We start from the raw sequence: 21,498 nt of genomic DNA, 5'->3' as shown, positions 1-21,498 counted from the left end.
AGGATATCCATTTTTTGAGTCAGCAAAGCACCAGTTGTGTACACAGGAGCAGAGAGTACAGGGAATGCAAGGCAGAGCTGTAAGGCTCAACTCCATCCCACCCATTATAAAAGTCATAGGTACAAGTACTGCTTAGATATTTATTAAGTTTACACCAATCAGTTACAGGAAAGTAGCGTTGCTGGTATTATCTCGAATCCATAGGAAAACAAGATACAATTGAAGACGCTGTCCCTATGGAGACTGCCCCTGCAGAAGGGACAGCCTGCCTTGCTCACATCACTTCCCTTGTCCTAGTGCCTGTGACATGTGGAGGTGAGTCACACCAGCTCCAGCTATTCTGTCTCTCTTCCCAATGCAAAGAAAAGTTGACTATAAATTGTGCAGAAATAATAGAACACAACAGATACTGGTTAGACACTAAGTTACTCCTGTTCCATGGCTTAAAATGACACACTGTGAACACAGTTAACTGCATATTTGAATGGCTTAGTTGCTTTCTCTGCCCTCACCAATCGTTTTCCAATATGCATTTAAAGCACTGACAGCAAGATGTGTTACCACTTCCAGGCATCTTGTCTTAGTTTCTTTGCAGTCCCTGACAAGCTGTACTGTCTTTCCATCAAGTGTGGTTAGTTGTGACCAAGCGTGAAGTCAAGCTACTTTCAAAGAATGTTTGGCAGGTGTTCCCTCTATCCTCCTGCAGCAGCTGAAGTATTCTTTACCTCCCCTCTCTCCTGTTCTTTCTGGTTTACGGCCACTTGAGTTTTGTGACGTGCACTCTTTGGTAGCAGCCTCCCATGAAGCACATGTGCCTCAAGGAAGCACTGGTGTAATGTGGAGCCTGTTGCTTTGGAATCGAGCATCCATGTATTGACATCAGCCTTTTAAACAGGGACACAACCAATGACTGCCAGTGGTGTTGGAATACCTGACTCCAGGAGCCTCAGACACACTCTTTCCTCACAGTGTGAGGAAAAGAGCATGCTAAAGCCTGTAGGAGTGCAGGCAGACCACTGATGCAAGTGGGGCCAAAGACAACAGAAGACACTCAGGCTGCCACTGTAAGTTTAGTGGTACTTTATACAGCTCTCTGGAATTAATTCTTGTCAGCAGGAAAGTAAAATTTGAATCTGTGAACTAAGTTTTCTAGGGCTCCAGGCTGGTCTGACAGGTCAGCTGCAGCTGAGGAGGAAGGGTTTAGTACTCTGAAGTGCATGTGCATATGATTTATTGCAACTGCTGGCCTTGACTGGTACAATACACCTAGAGTTCATTTTATTCAACAAAATCCACACCACTTAACTCATGAGCTCAAATCAAACCACAAGCAGTGCAGAATGTGACCACCCAAAGAAAGAGTGGGAAGGGGTCAAGAAGAGGCGTGTTTGTAGCACACATCAATTTACATCCCAGAACCAAGCAGATACAGGCCCTTATCCCAGTACAAGAGAACCCCAGTTTATTTCTGGGGTATAAAAAGTTATCTACAGACTTCAGCTATCAGTTGTTCTTCCAACTCAAGAGCAGCCAGTGTCAAACCATCATTCAGGTGGTTACCAAAAGTCCTAGGGGGGAGCGTTTGTTCTGTATGACCAGGTTACAAAGAATGTGTAATTGCCAAAAAACAAAAATAAAATAAAAAAAAAAATTAGCAGCCTCACTCACCCACATTAAAACAGAGCTGAACAACTGAGAGAAGCCAGGAGGTTCCTCCTACCACTAGTGCCATTTTGAAATACACAAATTCACTGAATCACTTCAAAACCAAGTTCTGCTTTACACTCACTCACCTCAGCTTTAAATCTTTCCAAGCCAGGAGAACAGGAGGAATTCTTGCTCTTTAGAAACAGAACAGATATAGCAGCTAACACTCTAAAGCCAGTAAGCTCTTTTGCCTGTTTCCAGTGCAGCCAAAACCAGTTTCTCAAGAGAGCAGTTTGACAGCTTTACTGAAACAGCACCACTGTCAGTCAGATGGACTTCTGTCCATGAATAATTAACTATAGGGAAATAAAGGCTCTCTGCCCTTTCTCTTGGGTAATACTGCAGTACTTTGGCAGTGCTACACAGCTGTAAAGATTTTCAAACTGCTTATCAGGCCAAAGAACTGACTCGGCAATTAGAAGCCTTGGTGGATTTGTCTCTGGGTTGTTACTTCCAAAACTCTGTTTCAGTATAAATTCATTAAGCAGTTGGAATCAAAACATGTTACTTCAACACATATAGTCATGGTTTCCTTCTGAAGCCCCTAGAAGCTCTGGAAACACAAGTTTAGGCTGTTCAAATTTAAATACTTAAAACTATAGCAGCAAAACAAAGCAAAATTAAAAGAAAATCAGGAGAGGAAACTTCTCTTGAATAGCAGAATCACTTTGTGTGAACAACAGAGGTGCTGAACAATAGCTTCTGCTTCTGTTTCTTTCTTTTCTTGCCTCCCTTTTCCTCTGTGAAGAATTAAAATGAAACTGTCATTCTTCTCATGGAACAGGAACATCACACAAATGGTCTTCCCTAACCTAAATGGCTTCTACAGGTCCACAACACTTCCTATCAACTCACTGAACACCAGGTACTTTAATTTTGACAAAAAAATTACTGCAGACAAACTAAGGGAGACTCCATCACACCTAAAACACACTTAAAACGAGCATACTGATTGCAAAGTTGCTGTTGCAACAGCAGATCCCAGGACTGCATGCATGCAGCAATTTGTCTGTCTGATAAATAGCACTTCCATCCATGTCCAAAAAACAGCTGGAGCTGATACTCCACTGAACTCCCAGACCCTCCCATTCAACTCTCTCCATCATCCAGTGCAGTTTCCAAACAGAAGCCAAATCTAAACATCAGAACTGAGCATTATAAATGAGTTTTAGCAGCCAGCATCAGGTTGGTTTAAGTCCATCTCAATTTGCTGGAGGTTTAAGTTCACCTCAATTTGTTTCACACTCCTTAACTTGTAATTTCAGCCAGCAGTTACCTCAGCATTTTGGTCAAACTTGAGCGGTACTTCAGCAGCTCAGGTATTTTTAGTTTAAAAATGCATAACCTGAATTTAAGTTCCAGCAGAGACATGGCAAACAGGATTGTCAAAAGCCATCTCTGTCCTAACAGGATTCTTTGCTAGTTGGAGATCTCAGCTCCCACTAAGAGGCTGCTTTAAGCTGACAGAAGCCCTACTCAAGCTGTTCAGAAACCACAACCTGACAATTTTCAGAACTGTTCTCTGGCCAATTTCTGGTCCTCAAAATTGCTGCTCTCACTTCTCCCAGAGGAAGAAGGAGATATATTCCATTTTATCACTTCAGAAATCTTTCCTGCCTTCCCCTCTGCCTTTTACCTGACAGATGATCAGCCGTGGACGGTTTGTCCAGTTTCAGGAGGGCTGCCTCAATGGCTTGGCTGAAGGAATTCTGGAAGCTGGGCACAGGGATGCGGTCAGAGCTGTCACTCTCTCCATCACTATCCACGGGCACAGGGAGTGCCAGAGTGTTCTCATCTGAAAGAGGGAAAGAGATGCAAAGGCTGCATTAAACTTCCCCCATGCAAATGCCCCTCCACACTCCAGATGTTTCTTGTGAAGCTTCAAGATTTCTCAGATTTAAGTGCATGGTAGAGAACCTGAAGTATCAATATCAAATTTTCTTACCTCTTGTCTTTGGAACAGGTTTAGGCCATGTTTCTGGTTTTGCCTTTCCAACTCTCAACATCTATCAAAAAAGTTGTAAGATATTATTAAACTCCATGTACTAGAACCAACCTGCATATACCCTAAGTGGCAAAAAAATTTAGGAACCTCTTCAAGCACTCAAACCCTATGATGTCTCCCTAAGATTTATCCCACATTGTTTTTGTGGGGGAAGCAACTGTATTATCAGATTAATCCCCAACTAAGACATGGGTAATTCTGACAAGATTTACTCTGCTACACAACTTACCTGGGCAAAGGAAGGGAAGGGAGACTCTTCTTCCAAACTCCCACAGAGCAACGGGCTGACCTGGCTGGCAGCAGGTGACAATGGAGCTGGAAGAGACTCTACAGAGAAAGGAGCACAGAATGAATTAAAACCAGCTGCATTCAGCAAAGACTCATTATGCTGTTTATCAGGATGAAACAAAGTTTTATCTTATGTAATTAACCATTTTTACCTCATTGGTTCCATCCATCAGTCACACAGTGGGACCTCTCAAATTTCCTCAGTCTTTTTATTTATGGGAAATTTAAGTTGGGTTGTGGGGGGTTTTTTTGAGTTTGTTTGTTTGTTTGTGGGTTTGCTTTTTTGGGGGTGTTGGGGGGTTGTTTTGGTTTTGGAGGAGTGTTGAGTTTTTGTTTTGGTTTTGGGAAAAACATTTAAGATTAGTTTCTATTTAATACTTTTTATGAACTGCAAGATAAAACATTTGGTAAAGCATCACTGGACAACAACCTAACTGAGTGCTTATCAGCTACATTTTATTTTAGTATAATGTGGTGGGGAAGATGGAGAGGGTAGAAAGAAAAAATGCCAGCAGTGTTTTCCTGGCATACACACTTCTCTTCCCTTTCGGGGGCATTTTTTTCCTTTTATTTGCCTCAGCAGAGATTTAAAAGATGGGGTAACTACAGGGCAGATCTCCAAGTCACTGAGGTAGAGGTAGTAAAAAGCAGACAAAGGACCAGAATGTTTCTTAGCTACATCAGCCTTTTGTGTATGATCTCACAGGCAACCCAGGAAATAATCACAGAATGGTTTGGGTGGGAAGGGACTCGGGGATCATCTCGTTCCAATTCCCCTGCCATGGGCACCTTTCACCAGACCAGGTTGCTCAGAGCCCCATCCAACCTGGCCTTGAACAGCCACAACTTCTCTGAAAAGAAGCCACCTCTGATCAGTATTGAGAAAGTTCAGCATGAAGACCTGAGCAATAGATCCCAAAAGAATAATCAAGAGCTAGATGTGGTGTGTTTTTGCAGATGCTCACCTGTCTGAAACACAGGGCTTCTGCCAAGAGGAGACTGACAGAAGCTGTGATGATCAATGCTGGTAGTTTCTCCAGGGCAAGAAGTAAAAGCAGGGAACTGCTGCAGATTCTCTAAAGCAATATGGACCTCTGGATCTAGAAAGAGGTTTTAAATTAAAGCACTACACAATGTGGGGGAGGACTGTCAATATGCAAGTTGTTTCAGGAGTCTAGGAGGTGCCAACTCAATTTTCTTTCCAGCCTCTTTTTCAGAGACCAAGTACAAGCCCTGCTGCTGGATGGAAGCAGTTCCTGGGCCTTTTTTTCCTTCTTCACTTTTCACTCTACATCGTGATTACTATAAAAACAGAAACTAAGAATCCTGAGAGATTTCTACACCCTGGAGATAGAGCTGTGCCCTCAAATGCCCTCTGTCTCTCCCAGAAAGGTAAGTATGCAGCCATTGCATAACATCACTTAACATCCTGACTAAAACAGCTTATCTTTTTCACTATACTGACATTGTTTCTAACACTTTGTAATCTTGCTCTAAGTACACACTACAAACTAAAGGCCTTAGAGTTCATCCTTACTGCTCACGCAATCAGGTCAGCAACTAAATATGACTGCAAATCCACCAGTTATGAGCAACCACGACTTACATTTGCCCTGTTTCTTGTTCTCTTCCATCTCAATTCTGCGTTCGCGCCGTCGCTCATCGCGAGCTTTCTTCTGCCGCAGGCGTTTCCTCTTCTCAAGGTCATCTAGGAGCAATGCACAACACTGGATATCAAAAACCCCACACCAGTGCTCTGGCAGTGTTTTCTCCAGCTCTGACAACAACGTATTCAGTCATAACACATCAGTAACAAAATATTCTTACAAACGACATATGCTCCTCCAAGCAGTCAGGAATTTTTTTATTCTTTTTATAATTGTTGTCTATAAAACAGTGAATTGGGGTTGGTCTGTCTAGCAGTCATCTGATAGTTGATGCTAGAGGAGTAAAGCTGCTATGTATGTTCTTTTTTCCACCATTAAGGGATAAGAACGACTTCCCCTTCACCCTCATGGATACGTGGCAGAGGCTACCAGAAAGGTAGTACCAACCTGAAAACAACTCTAAAGTCTCCTTAGAGATGACAGGTGGCTTCAGAGCCAGTTCACAAATGCTGAACTCACAGGTGAGGGGCAAGTGACAGAGGTAGCGATGACGTTGTCTTATATCCTGATAAAAAGAGAGCAATCCATGATCACAGCATGGCCCAGAGGCTGCCACAGCGATGAACAGCTTATGGAGATGGAATACACACCACCCATCAAATCAAATGGAAAAAACCAGCAGCAGTGACACAACAATTACTTCATAAACTACAAACACGTGAAGAATGCCCTGGATCAGAACTAAATGTTCCAAAGACCTCCACCAACTACACCATAATCACATTTGGATGCAGCTACTCCAGCTCGTTTACTGATTTTCTTGTTATTCCTCCCTTCTCACTCACATCACTGGAATAAAATTCTGCAACACCAGTCTTACAATGCAATTATTTTTGTGCTGGACCAACTTTGCCTTTTATACTTAAATTACCTGGACTAATGACCACCACTTTGCTAGGCTGAATCAAGCAGTTTTCTATTTTTCCTTGCAGGGCTGAAAAACTTGAAGACAATTCCCTACTACCTCTGCATCCATTCTCACTTGAATGTATAATTTCTTAAAAGATTAATTAAAAACTATGTATAGTTGTTACTGTATGTGTCAATTCTTACAGTTGTCTTTATTTGAGGTAAATTAATTCAAGACCCATCCCCTCTTCCAGAACTTCAGTGCCTTAAGCACTTTCACTCCCTCTGTCTAAAACACTGAAGTTTCTTTCCATCCTCTGTATTTTCATAACATCCCACTGCTCAGAAACAACTTTTTAAGACTGAAGCAGACACTTCAAGTTGAGAAAGATGATAATCAGTCTAGTTCAAGCTACTGTCTTATATGAGAAAAGAATTTGCTTGTTTTAAAACAGCTTTAACAACAAACCAATCTTAAACTTGCAATTCCCTTACTCCTAGAACTTGCTACCTTCTAGGAAAATAAAAAGCAAGACTGCAGCCAACTTATCAAAAGACAACAAAAGCACTGCACTTTCCATAGATGCCCTTCACAGATTAGCATCCCAACCCATTCACAGTTATTATTTATTATACTAAAGAGAAACAAGTCTCCTCTATCAGCTACATCTGCTAAAACACGGCCCCTAAGTAATAAGAAGATAGAATAACTACCTCTGTCATTGAGTAGCCAGTTATCTCCACTACAGCTGCAGTTATCTTCTCGGGGCTCTTCTCCAAGCTGCCGTACTCACGGACCAGGCACCGAACATTCACCGGGTGAAGGTACATGCACTGCCCGTCCTCCGCTGCAAGGTAAGACATCGTCACTCCTTCTCTGCCTGTTCATTTTCAGTACCCTTCTCCCCACCTCAGTACACCCCCCAGTAATAAAATTAAAGCTCCTTTCTGAGGTTCTGTGGGACTTTTATTTCACAGGGGTTAGCTGCGTCTAATGAAGGGACAAACTCCTCAGGAAGGATCCCAAAGGAGGCATCTCTGCCCCCATGATTCCAGGATTTCATTGCACTGACCTTGATAAAAATAGTAAAAAGGAGAGTTGCCAAGATGTCCAGAGCTAACTGTATCTTTAGAGTCTCGGTAACTTGTTTCAGCTGGATTTGATTCTTCTGTAGTGTTCGTATCAGGTTCCCCCACAGTGTCCACCTCAGGTACTTCCTCTTCATCCAGCACTGCCTCTTCTACTTCCACAGGAGGTGAAAAGGAACTTGCCAGGTCAGAGCAAGGCTCCACAAGCTCCTCATCAAATGCAGAGAGATATTCCACACCACACTACCACAGCAGAGAGGATACAGTTAGTACCACGCCACCTCCTTCAAAGATTATCATCTCTGCAAAAATCTTTGGCACGAGTTCACTGTACACTCCAGTGTGAAGTGGTAGAATAAAATATTAACAGGATCTGCCAGAGCAGAGTTGTCACCCACCTTTTTCTCTTGGGTAACTGCAGGCTCCACAGCCTTGGAGCTTTCTAGGACCAATTCTTCCACAGCTGCACTGATTCCAGCAATGCCATTGTTTTTATCCTGGTCAGCAGAGAGTGCTGTTTCTCGCTCCTGCAGGTCATCCAAAAAGAACAAGTTTCAATTTGCCATTTAAGCCATAAGACCACCACCACCACAGCTATTTTTAGCCTTGTCCTATACTTCAAGATTTCACAGATTTTCACAGAAATTCATCTGTGATAAAGAGTAACTCAAAGAGAGGTCCTCTCCTTCTTGGTACTGGAAAGAACACCCAAGTAGGACACCTAAAGGTTTAGAAAAGGAATATTGTACAGGTTTGCCCAACAGAACACTACCCTCTGTGCAGCAGAGCATGGATGCTCAGCACTCAGCATACTCTTAAAGTTACTAAAAGCCCCCAGAGAGGTTGTTACCTTCAGCTCCTGGATAGCTGCCTCAATAAAGCAAGCTTCTGGGGTGTGCTTTTCTTCCTCATACTGTTTCAGTAATGCCGCTTTCTCCTCCAGAATCACCAGCTGCAAGACCTGCTCCCTGGATGCCAGAAGCAGCTTTGAATACTGGCTGTGCTGGTCATCTGAACAGAAGGAGCACCAATCATTAGTGTCTGTATGTAGAGGCACCAGTTTGGGCTGCTGCTTCTTCTGAAATTGTGTCACTGCTCAGTTTTGTGAATTAATCCCCCAGGGAAGACAATACTCAGTCCACATATTACCATTCTATCACAGGCTGGTGCCACATACCTGCTCTGCTAAAAACATCTCCCTCACACAGCAGTTTATCTGCCGCTCAGTTGCTACACATCAAAAAAAATGAAGCCTGCACTTCTACATGATGGAAGCATTGCCTTTGAGGGGTCAAAACTTCCTGAAACAATGCAGTCTTAGAGCTTCTTCCTCTTCTCAATATACTCAAAAATACTGCAATTGGAAATTTCTTCAGTGCAACCCCTGGTTTGGCTCAAACTAATTCACAAGTCCATATGTATTAAAAAACCATACAAAACATTATGATGAGGTTTTTACAAGAAGAAATAGTAAGCAGAAATTTTACAGCAGAAATAGTAAGAAAAAAACCTGCAAGTTCAGCAAAAGGTAGTCATGCTTGTTACAGAAGCACTTAACTATAGAGTTTACAGCAACCACAGCATCACATATTAATACAGTCTCTATATTCACAGCTTCCCAAGGGTCCAACCTTGTCTACAGAACATCAAGTTAATGCTGAATTGTCTGGCTTTAAAATGATCTCAAATCCTGTATTTGTTCTTTTGTTTGTTTTATGAGAGGATTTAAAAGATCTTTACTTTCAAATACTGAGAAACATGTAAGCCCACAGCCTCCATGCTGGATACCCATCACACTTTAGGAGACTTGACTTTTTCCAGAGGGTTTAAATGCATGCAGCCTTTCCTAAATGTGACTGCAAAATGAAGTGAGCCAAGACAGCCCACAAAGCAGCCATGTTCAGTAAAATTATTTCTTTAGACACCAAATTTTTGTGATACTAACAGATAAGATGATGATGAGTTAGTCACATTCTTGACTGGAGAAAACTGAAGATGTCAGGCAACAGATGTTTGGAATAGGTTTGCAATAATTTTGATTATTTCACCATATCATTCACTGACTTCAGTTGATAAGTGATGATGAAAACCTTGTGAAGATTACAGCCTTGAAATAGTTTAGACACAGTTATTTTTGCTGAGCTGTATAATGAGGAGCCAGGGGGGAAAAAGTTAAGGACACTGAAGTGCCAATAAAAGCAGCAAGAGTCACACCAATGACTGTAGGATACAAAACACACACCAAACTAACAGCAATGACTGAGAAGGCAGGAGTCTGCAGTGCAGTCACTTGAAGGGAAACAGCACATAAGTTAAAGCCTTACAAAAAAAACAAAGTGTGGGTAGAAAGTTTATTGTTAATATCTTGTCATTAAGCTTTTCAGCTGTTAAACCCCATGTTTTGTAATCTGGTTTATTTTAAGATGACAGCATGGCATTGCCAGGGCAAATTGTGTCTACACAAATCCTGGTCACAGCTGGGAGCAGGATTCCAGCCACCAGTACTTGGATACACTCACCTCTGATGTAAACAGGCTGCACCACATTCATCCACTGAGACTTGGGCAGTGCTATCAGAACACCTTTCTCCCTTCTCATAAGTTGCATGGTAATGGTATCACCAATTGCATACTGGCGTGTCTCCATAGCAACAACACTGCAATGTACGGAGGAGGTTAGCGGCGTAAAAATAACATTTCAAAGAGACACATAATTTAATAAATATCGTCTCACCTCTTGAGATCCTTCTTGTGAACAGAGCCATAACAAATAGGACACTTACTCCAGGTCTTTTCGCTCAAGGAGAGATAGTGAAGGATACATGCCCAGCAGAAGATGTGCCCACAGCGGGTGATCTTGGCTGCGGTTGGTGGGTACAAACATATTGGGCAAGAGGGCACTTCATGGCTACAGATTCGCTGGAATGGCACATGAGAAGAACAGCACAAGTTTTAGACCCAGAAATCAGTTCCTGGGACACAGAATAAGCCACCTGTAAGATCTACTCTAACACTTTATCTTCCAGCTCTTTAGGCTCTGCTTATTTACCAAGAAATTAGTACACTGTGAATTAACACCTTCAGACTGCACATGGAATAACCTTCAGAGCCACCCATCTGGTATCTCTAATGACATTATAAAGTGACCCTTTTCATGTTTCCCCTGAGGTATTCACCATCATCTCTAAGAGTTAGCAGCATCTTCATCATCCGAATTCAGACAGTGAGGAGATGGCAAACGAGCTCTGTGGCCTCACTTACACAAGCAGACTTGTGCAGCCCTGCTCAGCTGCGAGACTGAACTTACCCACTTCCATGAACATTCTGGGTTTAGTCAGACACTTTGTTAGCGTCTCTGTGTGGCAGAGAGAACTGCCAAGCAAGCACCTCGATTTTTCAGCTCTCTTGGAGTGTCAGGTAACAGTAAGCCCACCTCCTCTCCACCTACGCCATGCACCAGACTGTCTTGGCAGATATAAGTTTCTGCTTGAGGCAACCCAAACTTCTGACCACAATTCTAAAGAGATTTTCTATTTTGTTGCTAGGCAAGATAGGCCACCTATGCACAGAATAATTCTTCAAAATTCTACACCCTAGTCCTCTTCCATGGACTCGTGCCCAAGTTTTCTGTTAATATCTCGATCACAAGGACTCTGTCTACAGAATGTCAGATACTATTTTTGATGAGCTCCCATCTGCAAAAGCAAGAAGAAGCTGCTAATTTTCCTAATAGATTTTAGCACTTCTCTTTTCCTGTCATGAAAGTATTTCATAATATATTCCATGACAGATCTTTCCCAGTATTGTGGGAGTGACAGAAAAGGCCTCAACTCAAAAACAGCTGAGTTTTATGTAACATCACAGAGGGAAAGAGGCAGTTAAAGACAGGTTGAGGTTCTTAGGAAAAAGAAGGAGAAAAAAAAATCTAGCCCATCACAACTGACCACTTGCTCCACAAAGTCCCAGTTGACCAAGGTATCTGGATCAGCAAAGTGGACTGTGTAGTCCTGTTCTTCAGAGACAACAAACTGGCAGCTGGGGAAAGGCAAAGAGACAGATGATCCACTCAGTTGTTTCTAAAAATTCTTTGAGAACTATTTTACAGGATTCTCTGAGCTGCTTCTTTGTCCAGCAGAAAATGATGTAGTCAGTAACTGCTGGATGTAGTCAGTAACTTCTATCTACAAAAATCAAGAGTTCAATTCACAACCAGATTTCCAGAATACAGATGTGTCTAATTTCAGTTAGACACAACATCACAAACTAACTACAGAATGAGCCAGGCAGTGTGGTTTTCCAGAAACATGTAAGGAATAGCCAGCTCCATCAGGGATCTATTAAAAAACAAGGAATCGACATGGGGAAAAAATGTGGTCACAAAAACTAGAACTACTGGGGTTCCTGCAAATAGATTTCACTACAACAAGCCACAAAACAATAGGGAAAAATCAGAAGCACCAGTGCTGAAAATAGTTTTTATCTTCAACATTATCAGAGAGCGGAGTCCTGAACACACTTCAAACTCCAGTGAGAGCAACCATTATTTCCAGTCAAAAGCAATTCTGCTGCTGGATTACTATATTGATCATCATTTGGGTTATACCACACTCTTAGGGACTCGCAAAATAATCAACAGCTTAAGAACTAAGACCTATATAAGTAATTGCCTCTGGAAATTACAAATTCAAATCAGCTTTCATCCAGCAACTGCTCTCTCGTCCATCTCAACATACTAATTTTTTGGAAAAAAATCACAGTCCCCCATAAGGGAACTACATAGATATTCCAAAATGGAGTGTCATATTCCAAAGTGATGATAGAAAATTAGAGCAGATTAACTGGTTTGTAGCTAAAGGACTCACTCCATCGGACACCTTGTAAATAGGTAAGAACAATGTCCTTTTCAAATATAGTCATTACCACTAAAAACAGTATGGCAAGGTAATTTCACCCTGGAAAAGACAATACAAGTAGTCAAGGCCAAACATAATTCCCTGGCTGTTCACCCCTTACAGCTCAGTGTCTCTGCAGAAGTATAAGAGCCCTGCTGGTCTCCCACTCACTTGGCCTGTAGGAAAAGCTCCTTGTTGAACGGTTTATGTCCCCACTTGTTCCTTTTCCCCCAGTTGCCATGTCCATTCCCATCAAAATGTCCTGCTTGGCCACGGGGTTCAAAAGTGAAGTTCAGTAAGTGGTTCAGATTTATCTTCTTGGGACCAGAGAACTGGGCAGGGCTGAACTCTGCCCGTTGAGCCTCTGCTACCTAAGAGACAACAGCATTTGTTAGAACCTGCCAGAATTTACTGCAAAAGCATCAGTACAGGTGGATACCCAGGCCCCATCAGTGATTACACACAGAACATGCAGCATTCCCTCACTCACCTTCTCCCATCCCAGTTCTGCAAATCAAGTAGTGCAGCATTAGAAGTGCAGGAGAATCTGAAAGTCAGAACTCAGTGATCTTACCCCACACTGAGCAAAAGGAGGAGAGTGTAAAAACAAACACAAGTAAGGACAAGTAAAAGCTGGCAAAACCCAGCCAAGGTGAGTAACAGAATAAAGTTGTTCGAATCCAGACAATATTCTTTTAGACAGACAGCAATACAACTCTGATTAATGTTTGCACAGGTTGTACTTGTTTCAGTTAGTTTTCACATAATGAAGCAAAGAATGAGAATTCAACAGAGGCAGCAGGTGAGTTTTGAGTCAGCAGTCTAGGTAAGCAGTGCTGCTCGTCCACCAAAACTGAAAAATCAGAGAATCAGTTAAACCCCACAAACAGCCTACGGTATTTAGATCCACATCAGCATAAAAGCCTCAGTCTGGTTTTACTCCACCTTGATGTCACTTATGCCAATACATTTACTTTTCCCAAAACCCCCATCTCATGTAAATTTTTGCACTGAAGTGGTTGGACAAAATTAATTTTCAGAGGGCAAGCTTTAGCCTGTTCAGGAGACTGGGTGACAAGAGTCCCTTGGGAGGATGTCCTGAAGGGCAACGGAGTCCAGGAAGGTTGGACATTCTTCAAGAAATCTTAAAGGCAGAGGAGCAGGCTGCCCCCATGAGCCAAAATATGAGTCAGTGGGGAAGAAGACCAGCCTGGCTCAACAGAGAGTTTTAGCTGGAACTCAGGGAAAAAAAGGAGTTTATGACCTTTGGAAGAAGGGGCAGGCAGCTCTGAAGGACTACAAGGATGTCATGAGGTTATGCATGGAGAAAAGTAGAAGGGCCCTAGAAACTAATCTGGCCACTGCTGCAAAAGACAATAAAAAATGTTTCTATAAATACATTAGCTACAAAAAGAGGGCTAAGGAAAATCTCCATCCTTTATTGGGTGGTGGGAGGTGAAACATAGTGACATAGGAAAAGGCTGAAGTAATTAATGCCTTCTTTGTCTCAGACTTTAATACTAAGATCGGTGTTCCGCAGGATACCCAGCCCCTGAGCTGGAAGACAGGGACAGGGATTGGAATGAAGCCCCCATGATCCAAGGAGAAATGGTCACCTGCTGTGCCACTCAGACACACAGGTCTATGGGGCTGGGTGGGAGGGCTTACTGGGGCAAACTGGGTGGTCCCAGCTCACTGGAAGTCAGCAAATGGGATGCTGGGCCAGAATGAGGATCCAAGGAGTTACAGGCCTATCAATCTGACCTCAATGCCAGGGAAGGTTATGGAGCAGATGATCTCGAGTGCCACCACATATAATGTACAGGACAACCAGGGGATCAGGCCCAGCCAGCACAGGCTTGTGAAAGGCAGGTCCTGCTTGACTAACCTGATCTCCTATGACAAGGTGACCCATTTAATGGACAAGGGCAAAGCTGTAGATGTTGTCTACCTGGACTTCAGCACAGCTTTGGCACAGTTCTCACAGCATTCTCCTGGAGAAACTGGCTGCTCTTGGCTCAGATGGGTGCACTGTTCCCTGGGCAAAAAACCAGCTGGATGGCTGGGCCCCAAGTGGTGGGGAGTGGAGTCACACCAGCTGGGGCTGGTCACTAGTGGTGCTCCCCAGGGCTCAGCACTGGGGCCAGTCCTGTTTAATGTCTTTATCAATGATCTGGCCAAGGGGATGGAGGGCGCCCTAATCAAGTTTGCAGACAACACCAACTTGGGCGGGAGTTGATCTGCTGGAAGGCAGGAAGGCTCTGCAGAGGGATCTGGACAGGCTGGATCAACGGGCTGAGGTCATTGGTATGAGGTTCAACAAGGCCAAGTGATGGGTCCTGCACTTGGGTCACAAGCCCCATGGAATGCTCCAGACTTGGAAAGCTGCCTGTCAGGAAAGGACCTGCGGGTGCTGGTCAAAAGCAGCTGACCTTGTGCCAGAGAGTGTCCAGATGGCCAAGTAGGCCAAGGGTATCCTGGCCTGTATCAGAAATAGTGTGGCCAGCAGGACCAGGGAAGTGATTGTCCCCCTGTACTGGGCACTGGTGAAGCTGCACTTCAAGTCCTGGGGTCAGTTATGGGCCCCTCACAACAAGGACACTGAGGAGCTGCAGCAGGTCCAGAGAAGGGAACAGAGCTGGGGAAGGGTCTGGAGCACAAGTCTGATGGGGAGCAGTTTAGTCTCTCAGAGCAGAGAGCACTCCTCTTCAGTTGTTGCCAAGCTGCTCTGCTCACACTCCCTCTGGCATCTCAATAATGTTAGTTAGCACCTCTTATCACTCTTTCTCTTCCCAGCCCAGGAGCCGACCACAGCAGACCTATCTAGGCAGGTCAGAGCATCCTGTCATCCCAAGAAAGAAGGGCCTGGAGGCGTGGCATTACAATTCTCACCTCATCTCGTCTCCCACCATTAGAAGAGCTAAAAGGTTTGCCACTTCCGCCGCTGCCTCCCCTTTGAGGGGGCATCTTGTTAAAAGCTTTGCTTTTCTGTGAATTGGAGCGACGGGACTGACTGCAAAAGTTCTCATTTTTTGAATATGAAGTTTCTCTTTTACGATTATAACGCTGTTTGGATCCACTCGCATTCTTTCCATCTGAAAGGAAATAAAAAAAAAAGAGAATCAGGTCAGTAGCCTCAGAGTTGACCCCGTGTAACTTCACCTCAGAGAGAAGTTCACCTCAGCCACTACCTTGAGCCCTGCTGTTCATCAGGACATCAAATCCCCCAGCAACCCCAACCATTTCATTCCTGTCACTGCCCAAAGAGCTGGTCAAAGAGTTTAAAAGAAGGATATATTTGCTGTGCTTTATCTTTTATCAGAATGGTTGAATTTTCTTTATCCAGATTTGGAATTGCCTTCCCCAGATGTTGGTGTGTTGCCTGGTTCATTAAGCAATAAACACCAACATCACATACCATACCTTCATGCCACATTACAAAAACTGACAACTAGTTCTTTTTTCATTCCATTTTCTGAAAACACACAATTTATCATACATTGTTCCCTCATATAAATACACTGCCTGTGTTTCTCTTGAAGTCTCCCACTACCTGTTTTCACTCAGTTCTGCCCCTATGCTTAAAAGACCCCAACAGATCTAATTCTGTTTTAAAAATATACATCTATGTCATGAGGCCAACAAATGCTAATTGATCTTGAAGCACAAACTCTGTGGCCTTGCAGGGCACATACCTAATGTCTAAGTACTAAGTCCACCAACCTATGCAGCCAGAACTGTTTGCCAAAAAACATGCTTAGCACACCACTGACCCATATACAGGACACAGTGGGGAAGCACAAAACAAAATACTGCAGGAATAAAGCTCACAAGAGCAGAAAAATCAGTCAGGCTCCTGAGAGGAGTTCCCTGTGTCTAAAACAGCTGCTACATCAGACTGCTAGAACAGGGTGTTAATACTATGAAGGCATTTCTAGTAGTCTTAACACAAGATCAGAGTTGCCCAAGGACACAACAGACTGCTGACCTGTCGCTTAACCTGGCATTTCCACCACCTGCCCTAAGTTTTATTTGTAGAAGAGGTATGTTGATAAGCTTAGAAACAAAACTCCACGGGCCCAGCAAGACATCCACCTGCACCAGCCAGCCCCGAAGTCACTCTGGATACCCAGTAAACATTACACAAACAGCAAAGCCCCACACAATATCTAGTTGCATTTATACAAGCCTTCTGGTTTCCCTTTTCCCACTTTGCAGTCCTCCCCACCCCTTAATATAAACCTTACGTGTTAGACAAACACACCACTGTGGTTCAGGATCATGTTTCCATATGGGCAGTTTCATTGCTGGTGCTTCCAGTTTTCCCCTTTCCCAGTACTGCTTCCCATCTACCCAAGCATATAAAATAGCTGGAGTGGTGTCATTCACATAAAGTTTTTCTTTTTTTTTTTTTTTTGTTATTTTAAGCTTCCTCTCCCACTTGCACCCCCCAAAAAAGGTGGGCAGAGGACTGGAAGGTTGTGTGTTATTACATATTATTGAGAATCCAACTTCTTAAGAATAAACTAAGTAATAAAAGTGGCTGGATGGGGTTTTGTGGTGCTCTGCTGTTTCTTCCACTTGGTAGATTTCAGTCTTTGCCTGCAACTACAGCTACAGAAAGACACTCATTACTTTCACATGATGTGACAGAGCCATTTTTTGCAGACAAACTTTATCATCAGAACTGGTCATTTACTCTGCTATTGAAAGGGCTGATCCTTTAATTCAGAATTAAATCAACTCTGTCAGAAGCACAGCTGTGTAACTCAAACACATGCTTGCTAAGCTGGCACTGCTTTAATGCACATCAGGCTAAAAAGACATGGCTTGAGCGTTATCAGGAAAAAAACACACCAGAAGCTGCCAAGTACTGAGGGTGTGACCAGGTCTGGCTGAATGATTACTCGGAGTGTTTCTTGAGAGTGTTTGTAGGGAAGAAGGAATAATCAACACCTCTGAGTCTCTGGTAAAAAATTAAGTAATTTTGAAGAGCTTTGGACTGTTACTTCAGTTATTCAGAAGCGGAGCTTGTCCCTTTAGAGCTCCACGACCTTCATAAATCTCCAATTTCAGTGAACACTCTAGAGGGGCACACACCTATTGCCTGTACAACTTTGCAGTTTCTCTGCAATCTTCAAATGGGGAAAAGAAACAACTCAAGAGAAATCAGTCTAAAGGGGGTCTTTACAAGGACCAGGAACAAGGAACAGCTTGCACCTGCAGCTGACAGAAGAATTTCCTACCACTTTAAGCTTTAATCAAGTTACTCACCACCAAATTTGTCAGTCAGCTGGTTTACACACATTCCTGTCATACTACAGATCCTTTCAAGACAACTCTCGAAGTCTTTGAGAATCACTACTGACTCTCACATTTATAGGAAAGGACTCTCCACCTGTGCCTGTGTTAAAAGGACCTTACAACCAATCTCACAACACTTCAAATCTGATTTTATGGATTGCTAGTTCCTCCCTGCTCCCAGAATAATTATCCTCAGGAGAAGTCTGGTCCATCAGAGTAGCACTGAAATCAGTCAGCAGACAAGATCTGGACTATGCATTTGTAAACTGGAACACTTTTCCTCCACCCTGAATCTAAGCAAGGCTGTTCCAACCCTTCCAGCATTCCACATCAGGGAGCTCTCTGCTTTATATCACCCATCCCTGCACTCCCACAAAGAGCAGGGCAGGACAGCTGCACTCAAGCAGGGAGAAAAGTGAAGGATTCTCACTGCTATCCTCTCTTGTTAGAGCCCAGTTTTAAGCAGCATAAGTTTGGATTTGATAGTTTGTTTTTTTCTTTCTTTCCTTGGCAAATTAGGAATGAGCAACAGCAAGTGCTGGTGAGGTACTTACTCTTCACTCAGGTCCTCTGTCCTTTTGCTGTTTCCATAGGATCTAACCTATATATATATATACAGATTATGTGGATGTATCTACCCATCCACACTCCAAGAGACTTATAAAAAAATACTGTCTACATAACTAAAAAACACAAATAACAAAACTGTTCGTGCATTTTGGAGCAGGCCCTGTATCTCCAAAGACCCAGAGAGAGGAGACAAAGTTCACAGGACTAGGAGCAGCTCTAGGTGACCATTTTGGCACTGGGGCTGCAGTACTGGTTTGCTGCTGGGGTGAGAACTGTAGTTTCCTTCCACCTTTATTCATCTTTTCTGCTGAGCTGTGCTGAAGCCAACAGTATTGCATAAGGGGTTTGTGGTGGATCACACTAAAGCCACAGGGTGGTTTCATGAAAACACACTGAAGCTATTGCTGCTGCCAAGGCAAACATCCCAGTGAGCAAGAGGTGACCAAGCACTCACACAGCCCAGCCAAGCATCTCACACGGGGTATGATAAGGCCCAGAACTTCTGTGAGAACTAATGATGTCCATCAGGTCTCCAGGGCTGCAGAGACACCCAACAAGCCTGTTTTTCCTTAGCTACTTTATTCCATCCTAATGGAATGTGATTCCTGTTGGAATATATAACCCAAAGAAACTTCTGCTGGAAACTTCCAAGTTTAATTTTGTCTCTAAGGCCAAGTTTGAAAGATAAGTGGAATCCAACTTCCACAAGTAGAAGAGAATATAATATTCTATTTAGCCCATTTCCAGCTGTGCTGCAAGAGGAACAGAAGGAGAAGCTGCCACAGAGTTTCACAAGTGTCCATTTCCTCAGCTGGACAGTTACAGCAGGTAACTCTGGAAAGCATGAAATGGCAAGAGCTGGAGTGAACTCAACCCAGTGACCATCTGGGGAAGGTCTGTGGTCCATAAAAATACTTTCCATTTCAGAGGAGAAACAGAGAATACATCCTACACCCTTCCTGAAAAGGGAGGGAAATTGGGTGGACCACATCAGCTACATGTCCAATGATAAGGAACTCAAGAAAAAAAATCACATACGGTGACGTGCCAGCATCCTACGTGCAACAGCTACCAAAACACACAACTAACACAGAGGTCTTAATAACTTTGAAAATCAGAAGTATTGGAGTAGGCATCAGGATTCCTCTCCCCACTGCTCCTCTTCTACCGGTGGCATTGTTTCAAGCCTGTAAAACGTGACATTCCACAAAAATCACTTAACATTTTCATTCTGGGCTGAAATGACAGGCCTTTGACTTCCTTCCTCAGCACAGATACCATATCTTCTACATGAAGGCATGCTAGCCACAGCACAGGCCACCTTAACTCCTTCCTGAAGGATGTTTGTATTCCATGAACAACCCTCCATACAGCACCACACATCACTACAAAAGAAGCTGTAGTGAGGAGGTGTCTCTTGGCAAGACAGGGACAGAAAAAGTTCTCCCTAAAAAGATTTTTACATGTTTGAAGTTAAAATTTCACTGTAATTGCACAGTTACGCCACAACCTGGGGAGCTGTGGGTGAGTCACTTCCCATGTCCCACTTCTGTCAATCCTGTGGAAGATCAATTAACAGAGGTGAAGAGCAGGTAATACTTGGTTACCCACGACATGAGCGCATTTAGGAGGTCCAAAAAGAAGTCAACAAACACCTTCAAGATACCCATTTTGTTAACTCTCTGGGGTACACTGCTGCTTTCTCAGAGACCTGAAGTAATACAGCTGAAACAAACCACTGAGGAGGAAGGAAATTAGTACAGCGATGGTGTTGTAGTAACCTGTTGACACCCTCTCACATAGTTACAGGATTAAACCCACTAATTTTAATCACTATTGCCCCATTTCTAATTTTAGAAAAAAAAAAATGCAAGGCTGCCAGGAACACTCTGCTCCCCAAGATGTTTAGAGAACCAGAGTGGGCTTAGGTCTTACCATGAAAAGATGACAGGAACTATCCTGGCTCCTGGTGAACCGCTCTGTCAGCAGAACCAGCTGTTTGCAATGACAGCTGTGACACTTTGGCTTGAATGCCAGATGAGCAAACAACACACATCTAACTCTGAGCTCCCCCAAAGCAGGTCACAAACACCGGGATAAGGGGAATGCTGTGTAGGATATCAGACCCTTAGCGAGGTGTAACAACACACTGAGTACAGAATGAAGTTAAGGGCTTTTTTCACAGGCACTAGCAAACGTATGTTCTTACTATAGAAGCAGAGCTTTAGCTCTAAAGCTCATTACTCCAATAGTAATGAAGATAAAGTACTAATCCTTAAAGGAAGAGGAGAGTGGGAATCCCAGCTCTGCGAACAGCGAGCAGAGCCGGAAGAGGAAGGAAAAAGAAACCAAAAACAAGCAGTGACCTGAAACGCCGCCTATTAAAAACCCAGCTGAGAGACAAACAACCCGACAAGGCGAAGTCCAACTTCGCCACGAACCCAACCGCGGCACAGGCCGTGGGCCCCCACTGCCCCACGGTTACCCCCTCCCTCCTCTTCCATCCCTCTCCCCGGAGCCCCTTCCCGGCTCTCACCGCCTTTGGGCTTAGACTCCCCCGCGGCGGGCCCGGCCGAGGTGGACCGCGGCTGCTGCCCTTTGCTGCCGGCCGAGGGTCCGGGCGCTCCGGAGCCGCAGGGGCTGCTCTTGTCCATGGCGGGGGCTGTGGCGGGGGTGGCGCCGGGCGGGCTCTGCAGCATCAACGGGCGCCCCGGCGGGCGAGCGGCGGCCCAGGGCGGGGGGGCACGACGGGCGCTGGCGGAGCCGGCGGGGGCCCAGGCTCATGGCCCGCGGGGGCGACCGGCGGGGGCGGCGCAGCGCGGCCTCGGCCTCCTTCATGGCGACATCTTCTCGCTGCTCCGCTCGAACCGGGGTGGGCCGCGGGAGGCCGGGCCGGGCCTGCGGGGCTCCGGGCGAAGGGGAGGGGAGGGGGAAGGGACGAGCTGCTCAGGGAGCCCCGCGGGGCCCGGCGCTGCCTCCGCCCGAGGGGGTCGGGACCACCCCGGCACCCACCGGCTGCTCGGTGCCGCACCGGCCCCGGCTCGGCCGCCGCTGCCCCGTAATGGCGACGAGTCGCCCGCAGCAGTGGCCGGACCCGGATGGAGCCGGTGCCGGGCGGGCCCGAGGGC

General features: G+C 44.5%; 1 protein-coding gene across 1 annotated transcript; it reads right to left on the bottom strand.

The window, feature by feature from the left end:
• Nucleotides 1–120: 120 nt before the first annotated feature.
• On the bottom strand, nucleotides 121–21,498 carry RNF10 (ring finger protein 10). The gene is made up of 17 exons (XM_027714295.2): nucleotides 20,907–21,498; nucleotides 15,389–15,591; nucleotides 12,668–12,867; nucleotides 11,549–11,639; nucleotides 10,339–10,523; nucleotides 10,125–10,261; nucleotides 8,456–8,616; nucleotides 8,004–8,132; nucleotides 7,590–7,848; nucleotides 7,231–7,364; nucleotides 6,055–6,172; nucleotides 5,607–5,708; nucleotides 4,966–5,100; nucleotides 3,942–4,039; nucleotides 3,653–3,713; nucleotides 3,344–3,502; nucleotides 121–2,447 (listed from the first exon to the last, which is right to left on the bottom strand). Exons 1-17 carry the CDS (start codon nucleotides 21,067–21,069, stop codon nucleotides 2,371–2,373), a joined length of 2,412 nt encoding a protein of 803 aa, XP_027570096.1. The 5' UTR covers nucleotides 21,070–21,498; the 3' UTR covers nucleotides 121–2,370.

This window comes from Pipra filicauda, unplaced genomic scaffold, assembly GCF_003945595.2.
Source record: "Pipra filicauda isolate LSUMZ 115617 unplaced genomic scaffold, ASM394559v2 scaffold33_size4404698_pilon, whole genome shotgun sequence".
NCBI lineage: Eukaryota > Metazoa > Chordata > Aves > Passeriformes > Pipridae > Pipra > Pipra filicauda.
Note: the sequence above shows the minus strand (reverse complement) of the source record. Positions and strands in the feature narration are given on the sequence as shown.

Excerpts from the sequence above, each read along its gene's own strand:
- RNF10 (XM_027714295.2), bottom strand. The coding sequence starts at position 21,069 with ATGCTGCAGAGCCCGCCCGGCGCCACCCCCGCCACAGCCCCCGCCATG. Across the intron at positions 10,262-10,338 it reads CACAAGAAGGATCTCAAGAG|TGTTGTTGCTATGGAGACAC; the intron begins GTGAGACGATAT and ends CGTACATTGCAG. Across the intron at positions 8,617-10,124 it reads GCAGCCTGTTTACATCAGAG|ATGACCAGCACAGCCAGTAT; the intron begins GTGAGTGTATCC and ends CCTTCTGTTCAG.